Source organism: Lampris incognitus, chromosome 17, assembly GCF_029633865.1.
Source record: "Lampris incognitus isolate fLamInc1 chromosome 17, fLamInc1.hap2, whole genome shotgun sequence".
Lineage (NCBI taxonomy): Eukaryota > Metazoa > Chordata > Actinopteri > Lampriformes > Lampridae > Lampris > Lampris incognitus.
In genome coordinates, this window is record NC_079227.1 from 30,406,523 (window position 1) to 30,417,226 (window position 10,704).

At 47.7% G+C, this 10,704-nt stretch overlaps 1 protein-coding gene across 1 annotated transcript; it reads right to left on the minus strand.

Annotated features, from left to right (window-relative positions):
• Positions 1–4,178: 4,178 nt before the first annotated feature.
• On the minus strand, positions 4,179–10,011 carry kcnj2a (potassium inwardly rectifying channel subfamily J member 2a). The gene is made up of 2 exons (XM_056297018.1): positions 9,842–10,011; positions 4,179–7,177 (listed from the first exon to the last, which is right to left on the minus strand). Exon 2 carries the CDS (start codon positions 6,912–6,914, stop codon positions 5,631–5,633), a length of 1,284 nt encoding a protein of 427 aa, XP_056152993.1. The 5' UTR covers positions 6,915–7,177; positions 9,842–10,011; the 3' UTR covers positions 4,179–5,630.
• Between the last annotated feature and the right edge of the window lie 693 nt (positions 10,012–10,704).

Consider the following 10,704-nt stretch of genomic DNA (forward strand, 5'->3'; position numbering starts at 1 on the left):
GAAGGTCGCTGGTTCGAGCCGCGGCTCCTGCCGAGAGCGTGTCGAAGTGTCCTTGAGCAAGACAGTGAAACCCCTAAGGGCTCCTGATGAGAAGGGTGGTGCCTTGCGTGGCAGCCTCCTCCATCAGTGTATGAATGTGTGTGTGAATGTGAGGCGTATGCTGTCAAGTGCTCTGGCTGGTCGGTAGACTAGAATAGCACCGTATAAATGCAGTCCACTTACCATGTACTGATCCGTTTGATTGTTAGTCCGTCTTGTCGGTGTCATATTCTCACCGTTTGTGCATTACCAAAGTTCACCCTTTGGTTCAGATAGGTCGAGACCGGGGCGTCCGGGTGGCATGGCAGTCTATTCTGTTGCCTAACACCATGGGGATCGCCGGTTGGAATCCCCGTGTTACCTCCGGCTTGGTCGGGTGTCCCTAACAGACACAATTGGCTGTGTATGCAGGTGGGAAGCCGGATGTGGGTATGTGTCCTGGTCGCTGCACTAGCGCCTCCTCTGGTCGGTTGGAGCGCCTGTTCGGGGGGGAAGGGGGAAGTGGGAACTGGGGGGAATAGCGTGATCCTCCCACGCGCTACGTCCGCCTGGTGAAACTCCTCACTGTCAGGTGAAAGGAAGCGGCTGGCGACTCCACATGTATCGGAGGAGGCCCTCCCCGGATCGGCAGATGGGGGAGGAGCAGCGACTGGGACGGGGACGAGAAAAGGGGGTGAAACCCCCCCCCCCCAATAAAAAATAGGTCGAGATCACAGGTACACCGCCCAGGCCTCGTTGTTTCGCCTCACAGCTCGCCACCTACTTTGAAACAAGGTGCGCCACATGAGGCGAGGGCCGCGCTCGCTGCTCCTGGGTGGGCGGCTTTGTCCGGCCAGGCAGGGGTCCGTGTGAAGCAGGAAGACCTCGCTCCGGGGAAGGAGCAAACACACGAGGGATCACAGGTCTGGACCAGAGCTGGGTCTGTCTGAAAGTCAGGTTCCCAGAAGCTTCAATAAAAGGGGTGTTCCGGTGATAGTTTGGGAGCGCAGACTTGTGTTTGTGTTGCCAACATTGTTGGTTTTCTTCTTTTGTTTTTGTTTTGGGTTTTTTTTTTTTTCCAATTTACAGTAGCTGCTCTGAATACCCGAGAGCTCGCCACGGTGTAAAGCGTAAACAAATAAGTTAGCAGGAAGTAAACTGTTTGGATACCTGATACCTACAAGGTTTCCGTGGAGATAAAGGAAGCGGGGCCTGAGGTTTAGCTCCGTCTCTTTGCTCCGCTCCTACACACTGTTATTGTTTTCATAAACAAGGGGCGTGGGGGGAGGCACACAATAGCAAGAGAGACGTTCACCTTCGCCGGCGAGAGCCACCACGCCGGCGGAGCGCGCGATGCCTAACAATGAGGTCCTTATTCTTCCTCTCAAACAGGAAGTCACTTCAATGTGGCTTTCCTGGTCACAACTGTGAAATTAATAATTCAATAAATAAATGAAATATTAAATGGTGTGACCGGAAAGTAACTCCTTGCTTTCCCACCAGAGTTGCCCGTCGGGGACAAAGCGGTGCCACCTTCCATGCTTCAGGGCGAGGTTTATTTCAACCTCCAAAAAAAACCCCCACAGTAAGTAACAGTAAGTCATACATCACCTGTATGTCAATCCTTGTGTGCATATGTGAAGGTTGTTGTGTTGTTATTCTGTAAGAGCCACGAAACCGGAGTCAAACCCCACCGTTACGCAAACCTGCACGGCCGTGAAACAGGATTCTGGTTCTGATTCGTGTATCGCTACCTGTCCAGATGTCTGGCGCGGGCGCGTTGTTAAGGCCTATGGGGACTTTACCTGTTGCCGTACTTACAAACCGTTGCCCCCGTGTTGCAAGTCGGAGTTGTGTGTGTGGAGGAAATATCAGACATTAAGATTCAGATCGGGATCGGCAAACAACTGAAATAACTCTGACTCATTTTCCCTCTTCCTCTGCCAAAATGATGGAGATGAATCAGATACTGTAACTGCTTTATGTCAGATGAATAGATCACACACACCCGCCACACACACACACACGCACACACGCACACATGCACACGTGCATGTCTATCGCATTCGTAGCTCGGACTCCGGAGATCAGACTCCGGCGGTTGACAATGTCATTCTTCCTCAACTGTAAACTAAGGAATTTTCCAGAGTTCAGTTGACGTCCAGATTTTTTTTCTCCCTCTCTCTCTCTCTCTCTCTCTCTCTTTTGTTTTTTGTCGCTCCTCCTTCCTCACAGAGCCCAAGTTAAGCAAAGAAAAGCAAGTAGCGTGACCACCGTGCCTAATAACAACGGGTTTCCCCCATGCTAAAAAAAAAAAGGCCTTATAACAACAACAATGGGAGGATGACCAAAGTCATGACAAACCCCCTGAGATTTGAGATTGGGTGCTGAGCTTTGCATGTGTGTGCCAGCGAGATTTGCAAGAATCCCGGTGGCATTGCGTCGCCGAGAACGTTGCGGAGTGAAGCCGGGAGAGCATGTCGGCTCGCTTCGGATCCTGCAGACGTCTGCAGCAGCTGATGTGTTGGGGATGTGTTTTTCAGATTAGACAGAGTATACGTGCAGATATGAAGTTGTTTTAAGTGGGACATCTGATTGTGATTGTAGTGCAGAACAGACAGTGCGCGCACACACACACACACACACACACACAGCAGAAGCAGAGGTGTCGTTCTGAGGAGCTTGCAGATGGATACGGTGGAGGAGGATGGAAGACAGGGTGAGGAATGGAGAAGCAAAATATGTCGAGAGAGCGTTAAGGCGAAGAGAGGCTGTTAATCCCTATCGTGCCATGAAAGGACGCAGGCCGGGGGGCTGCTCAGTCTCACAGGTGGAGCCGCTGATGTGGTTTGAGGCCTCTGCTGCACATCAGCAGCCAAACACATCCAGCGCCGGCTGTTCGTTTGGGTGGGTGGGGGTGTTGAAGATCCCCTCCGTCCGTGCCAAGTTGTCGATTCTCTTGTAGAGCAAACGATAACAAGCTGCTTTCCCCTTAAGGCGCTAATGTAGCGGCCATATTTCATGTCCGGCAAACAAATTACACGACTCAGCCTTAGTGCCTGCTTATATTGCTGGGACTGTTCATCTGTTTTGCTAAAAACTCTTCACTGGTAACGCTTTACCTGCTCTTCGTGGCAAAGGAAATCGCTGCATTCAGTTATTCATTCGCATTTTATTGAAAAAGGAACAATATAATAGCATGTACAATAATAATATTAATAATAATATAATAACAATATTCTCAATACAAAAAATCTGTACATTCCATGGTTTTGCAGTACATCTGGAAGACTGATACAAAATCGCTGCAACGGGGAGGGATGTATTTACACATGTAGGGTCTATGTAGCCTTGAGGCCTTCCGTCATGGTTTAAAAAATATACAGGATATAAATTTGTCTTGATGCAATCTCTTGTGCAGTATACCTTCATATACCAGGGTTACAGTACATTTGGCTTTGAACGTTCAAACCATACATTCCCACGTAAAACAAGAGTGTGTAAAACCGGAGGATGAAAAAATAGTGTAGTATAGAGAGTAAAGCAGGCCAATCCATAGTCTGCATACAAGTATACATGCATGTACAACAGGTGTCGGACTCTTTGACTTTTGATATTTCCTCTTTGCATCGTTGGCTGACTGAGATTGATGAGTAGAAGTCTCATAGAGTTCAATTCCAGGCAATATAAGACAATTTGCAAACGTTGTCTTCAGGATGCATCGTCAAAAAAAAAAAAAAGAAAGAAAAAGAAAGAAAGAAAAAAAAGAGTACTGTGCAGGACAAAAGCTAACAAACGCTGATCTCCATTCATAACACTGTATTAGAGACTAGATAGGAGAGAAAACTTTGCACAAGAAGTTTTTTGTTTTGTTTTTCTACTGGTTTTGGGTTTGTGGTATAAAACCAGCATGGTGATTTCTGGATTTGAATGGGAACCTTTCATTTTTGAATGCACTTCACACGAGCTTGTAGTTCAACACCTACAATATTCCCTAAATATTAGTAAGTCCACAACTTACTGGTACTTAGCTCCGCCGATACCACACAGCGTGGAGCAGCGCCGCTTTAGCGCCACGGCTCCACGCGTCTGTGGTACCACGGCTCGATGAAGTGGCTCCAGATACGTATGTTCAATGTAAATGATAAAGCGTATACAAGTTGTTTTTTTTGTTTTTTGTTTTTTTTTTTTTGGAAAACAAAACCTTTTCTGCTTATATCAAAAAAAAATAAAAATTCTACACGTTCTACTCATATCTGTACCAGTCTAATTAGTCGATGCTTTTAAGAAACACCCAACTATTAATACTCTTTGGCATTTGTTATCAACCCTATTATAAATGCAACACCATAGCAGCACTTTTTAGTAACATTCATATTCTCGTTTGACCCCCCTCCCCCCTCCCCCTCTTGATTTAAATGAGTAATCTCATGTTGATGCCATTAATACTACCCTGCTTGGTTCCTTCACATAAACAGGCATGCTTCCATCAATTTGGCCAGCAATGAACAAGCCCTCCGCTGAACGACCGAAAACACTGAGGCGCAAGAACAGCCGCCGTGATGTCACGCCATGAGCCCACGCGCCCCTAATCGACTTAGCCAGGAAGTTAGCCACAAGTAGCTTCGAATTCGCCCTTATCTTGAGAACGTTCTTAAATTAAATTAATTAGTTAAATTTCCTTCTTTGGTTAAGAAGAGGAAGAAGATAATCAGGTTTTCACGGCGTGTCATGTCTGCTATGAGACCAGCTCATGAACAGTAAATCAGCTGTACCTTACTTGCTTCAGACGTTCATAGAAGTGTAAGCTGTAACTCGGACGAGACCGGGGATCATCGACCCACGGCTCCGTCGTGGACATCCACTTTATATATTAGTTTGTGTTCGGGATTCGCTTGGGTACTCTGTGGAGAATTTTCTCAAGATTTGAGATTTTCTTCAGAATCCCCCCCCCTCCCCACTTAAATCTGCATGGATCTGAGATCTCATCGAGATGTTAATTCTGAATTAAAACAAGCGAGGATCATTTCAACCCCATTGTGGGGACCCTCCATGATTTTTAGAAGAACAAAGGCCACTTACCAATGTGCAAATTAGCAAAGAGAAAGTCTTTTCTTTCTCGTTGTGAAAAATATTTAAGGGTTTTTTTTAAAAATTTTCATTCTTTTCTCTTTTTTTTTTTTGTTGTACTAAGCATTGATTATGTAGCAGCATGTTAGAACGTGTAGTTTTTGACAACTACCATCCCTAATATGTCTTGTTCTTTCAATTTGCTGGACAGAGAAACAGAGACATGCCTGCAGTTTTTCAAGTCGTCCTACGGACCCCCTTCCTCGTTTTTACCTTGCAGTCAATAGACACTAAATAGATGCACACATTCATGGGAACTTCATGGAGTGTTGTTCCGTCAATATGCACATGGTTCATAGTGCTGTGTTTTGTCATACTGTATGCAAGTAAAGCTCACATTACTTACATACAAGTCCTCAACCTAGCCCCTTTCCCTCAGCAGTACCGTCAGCTTGAAGTTCCTCTACCAAAGCCCAGCTCAGCTCATTGTGCCTTTCAGAGCAAGAGGTGATCTTACAATCTGTTATGTGAGGTCTACATAGTCATATTTCTGATTCCCGCCTCAGGGGCCGGGGCTCTAGAGGCACAGTGGCCTGGTTGTGTTCAGTCTCTGAGATATTGTCTGTTTGTGTGCCATCGGGACCTACGCTACCCCCGTTCCCCTCGTCCGTGTCCTCTTTGTTTTCCAGTGCCATCTCATTTTCATAGCAGAAGGAGTTGGAGTTTGACAGGATGTATTTTTTCTCCGCGAGGTCTCTGGCACTGCACAGCGGGGTGCTCGGCACCTCATATGTCTTATGGAAGCGGGAATAGTCCACCTTGTAGTAGTTCTTCTCCTCAAAGAGCACGGGCTCGAAACGGTGACCCCAGAGGATTTCACTGGCGAGGTAGGAGCTGCGGCACTGCGTGGTCATGGCAGTGGCCTCAACCATGCCCTCTAGGATGACAACTATCTCAAAATCGGAGGTCTCCAGGTCCTGTTTGCTCATGTCATAGAAGGGGCTGTCCTCGTTGATCTCGTGGACGATGGTGATGGGGGAGACCAGGAAGATCCGGTCAACACCGCTGTCGAAGCCGACGTCGATGTCCATCTGGTCGAGGGGGATGAACTCCCCCTCTGCCGTGGTGCGGGATTTCAGGAGCTGCGCACGCACATGTGCCTCAACCAGGTGGCTTTTCCTCAGGTTGCCCACACGCCACATCAGGCAGAGCTTGTTGTCTCTCATGGCCACTGTGGCATTGTGGCTAAAAACTAATGTTTCGTTCCTTTTCTTGGGCTTTGCCATCTTTGCCATAACGGCACCGATGATGAAGGCATCAATAATGCAGCCCACAATGCTTTGGAAAACCACCGTGAACACAGCCACAGGGCACTCGTCTGTCACGTATCTGTAGCCATAGCCGATGGTGGTCTGAGTCTCAATGGAGAATAAGAAGGCAGCGGTGAAACTGCTCACGTTGGAGACGCACCTCTGGGTATCGTTTTCCAAGTCCCCATGGAAGATGGCAACCAGCCAGAAGACACAACCAAAGAAAAGCCATGATAGAAGAAAGGCTAGGCAGAAAATAATGAACATCCATCTCCAGCGGATGTCCACGCACGTGGTGAAGATGTCAGCCAGATAGCGCTGACCCTTTTCACTCACGTTGATGAACTGCACGTTGCAGTGACCGTCCTTCTTCACAAAGCGGCTCTGCGGCTGGTGCCGCGTGTGGACCTTGCTCTTGCCATTCCCATAGCCGTTGGGCACCGCCATAGTGGCTAGCTTCATGCCGTCCTCCTCTGATGACACAATGCTATAGCGGTTAGCTCGCACACTTCCCATCACCTCTGTCTGGGATGGCTGTGCTGCTTCTGCTTTGGAAAACAGTCCGAGTTTCTGGAAAAAGCGTTGGAGAAACAGTTTTGAAACGCTTTTGGGGACCAACTCAAACAGGAAATGTTGATTTAAATGAGGCGGACTGAGGGGCTGCCTCTTTGTCCTCTCCGGTGCCTAGCTTGAGTGCAACCAGGTAGAGGTGTGCAGGACTGAGGATGAGCTGGTCAGTCCTCTTTCAGCTGGCGCTTGGACCTCATCAATTACGTATGCTATGGGAAACAAAGTCAGAGGGTGTTTGTTAGATATGAAGCTGGGCAGTACATGCAGTAACACCACTTTTTACATAAAACACTACATGCAACACTTTCCTTGCAAAACTACGACGAGGGCCTTTAATCAAAACATAGCATTAATAAAGGAAAGAACAATAAAGGGTGTATTAATTTAGTATAACCTTGTCGAACATGAAATGCTAAAACTATGACCTGTCATGGGTGATAACTTCATCAGTGCACACAGCCTGAGAAAACCCATCAAACAGTCAATACCCACGGGCAAGGAAAGCTTGTCCTCTTGTGTCAACAATATAGCATTCAGTTTTGACAAAATAACAGGGCTATTTAACCTTCATCTGACTTTTCAACTTTTCGCTGAAAGAGGTCACGCCATAAGGTCTCGCTGATGGTCATTTAGAAAGCAGACTTGTTTTTCTTGGCTGCGTTGTGTTGACATAATAATTCCTTGTTGGATTGTTGGTCACGGTGTTTCTCTGGGATCCCATGAACTATTTGGACTTTTTCAGATTTTACACTTCTGTTGGTACAACAACTCACGATAGCAGCACTGATAATACTCGGATATATCATTTTTCTACCCACATATAACATCGCCTTCTAACTGACAGTGTGTCCGAGCGCACCTGTGTGTAACAGGAGCTGACACTTTGGCAAATTTACTACCAGGAAGGACTGGATATTTGATGCACTTGATTATCACATTTCATACACCACCCCTGCCTTACTGCTCACCAGTGCATTATTGATGGCCAATTTGGCCTTTTTACCTTCCCAACATCAAGAAAGGCAAAACTTATTCTACTCTGAAGGTTTCATTTGATACTTTAATGACTTTAGTTTGTGTCTCGCACTATGTCCAAGACTTGGAAAACCTCCTCCAAACAAACAATTGGTGTTTTCAGGATATCACGCAACACATCCTTTCTGATGTGATTTTGTTGTTGTTGTTGTTGTTGTTGGTAGTGGTGGCGGCAGTGGTGGGGGGTGATCTCGGTATGACAGAATATTAATTACTCTTTTAGCTTTTGTTTTGACGAGAATAGTTGTAATACAGTAGCAGTGACCTCTGAGCTTCCTCTTTCAGTGTGTCTCAGTGATGCACATGGCTTGTTGACTGTGAGAACGTCCTTGGGGACTTCCTCAGCTCCCTGCCGTATTATGGCCGTCCTGTGAGGATTCTCCAGGCACAGGTAATGCACTACTCATTAAGGTTCTTTGCCCTCTGTCGACGTCCTAGATGCTGCTGTCCTGGCAACAAACCATGAAGCAACCTCCTTAAGATGGGGTTGTTGTTTTTTTCAACACCTCTCTTATAGAAAACTACTTCTTTTTTTGCAGAGGGAAGAGAAACAAAAAATGAAATGCTGCAAAAATTTGGAGTTAAGATAGTCAGACACGGTCATAAGATCAGAGCGCAATGCCGAAAGTTTGTTTTTTTTGTCTTCTCAAATCTATGGAAGATATAAAACCAATTACATCTCTCGGGCAGTACGATAACGTGACTCTTATTTCTAAATTTAACGGCAAGTGGAACATTTGTGCCACTGATTCATCAGTCATAAACCCACTGCCATGCATTATTGACAGTGATCAGTGATGATGCCATACATTTATAGGCACTCTAAACATTGTTGTTAATGAAGTTAACGCCAATTAGCAGTTGTTACATGGGGAGGGGGGTGTCCTGGGCTGGGGGGGGTTGTTTGTTGGTCGGTTAATTGGAATATCTCTAACACTGGCAAATTATACGAGAGATTTACACAGACTTAAGTTTTTGATCCCTGCTCTTGTTTTTCCGAGTTTGACAGGAGGCTCCGCTGACTGGGTCGCCTGCCCCTGTGTGCTTCCAGACGGGCAGCTCCAGCACTCTGTGCCGCGAGGTCTGCGTGTCGGAACAGAAAGTCTCGCGGCAAGGCTTTAGGGAGCCACGAGGAGGAAAAGGGAGAGAGAGAGAGAGAATGTTTTATCTCTCAGACTCGGCCTCCTCGACAGATATGTGACTCTTGGAAGAGAAACTCCTGAGTTGCACCGAGAATGCAGCAGATGCCAGCGACAAATGTTAACAGGTGCGGGAAATATGGGAACCGACTTCTGATGCAATCGCTCGCACACCCCTCGCGCAAGACATCTGCGAGTTTCAATTTCCACACATGCCAATAAAAACGGCTTTGTTTTGGAGCCACCCCGAGCGGAGGTCGCGAGGAGCTGATTAGCTTTTTTTTCAGTTCTTTTGTTTTCACGGCGACAAATAATAATAATAATAATAAAGGCGCGCGTAAACGTAGAGCGGAATCCGCAAGCTGAACCACCGACGTCTTCCACTGAAAGCAATTAACCCCCCCCCCCAAAAAAAACATGACTCGCCGCTACTTAAAGAACAAATGCCGAGGACACCTGACGGCAAAAGCTAAATAACTGCAATATTTACACATGGATTATATCAGCAGCCCTTCCCGTTAGTTACGCACAGCATGCGCCGACCGCAGAGCCGCTCGGGTGGCTTTTGTTTTGGCACGACTGGCTCCCGTGCAACACAACATGCATCATGTTTAGGTCAACCAACCCCCAACCCCCCATGTCAAATCGCAACACCGCCACAAAGCTTCAAGACGTTCCCAAAGCTCAGGTTTAGTCTACCTGCTTTTCATTTGGAGACCGGTGGGTATCAGCGCGGCGAAATATATTCCAGACGTGCACGCCCTCCGCCGTCCTCGTGTGATTTCGATGACTTGTTGCTATAACCTTTCAGGGATGAGTGAGATCGGACCGAGCCTAACGCTCCCCCCCCGGCGTCTCTGAATCACTGGTCTTTTGGTAGTGTGCTCGGCCGACGGCTCTCCAAAGCAATTTAAATAGCGCATACCGGCGTGCCCCGCCCCCCTCCACCACCCCCCCCTCCATCTCCCCCACCCCCCACCCTCCGCTGCGCGATCAGCCAATGGGGAGCGAGAGCGAGGCAAGCGCGCGGAAGGAGGGGAGCGGATAAACGCCAGTGTGTGGTGGAAGTCGTGCGTAATTGCGGATGAGACGCGGCCGGGCTCCGTTTTGACGTTGAACCCCTTTAACGCAGCCGCGTCCCGACATCGGCGCCACCGGAGGGGACCTCCGCCGTAACCTGCTGCCGCCGCCGCCGGGGGGGACAGTTTACACTGCAACACGCTGGCTCGTCAGCGCCGCTTTGATTACCGGCGTCGCGTTTTCTGGTTTACTTTTACGTTTCTTCCAACACCTGCGTCGCAAAACGTGACAAATCCGACCCCCCCCCCGGGACCCCCCTCTCACCCGATCGGCGGCGTTAGCCCTATCGGCTCCTATCTGTTACTTTTATACGTCTTTATTCCTTTCGATGGCCGTATGGAAAAATGTGTTCTGTCGGAAAATCTGACTCACTCAATAAAGGCCTACATGCCTGTATTATGATCTGACCGTCTTTCTCCACTGAGCTATCGAGTTGCTTCGTGTGTCTGGGCTGTGCATCTGTTGCCTGTAATTGGAGGTTC

What these genes read in the sequence shown, in the direction of transcription:
- kcnj2a (XM_056297018.1), bottom strand. Translation starts at nt 6,914, where the DNA reads ATGGGAAGTGTGCGAGCTAACCGCTATAGCATTGTGTCATCAGAGGAG.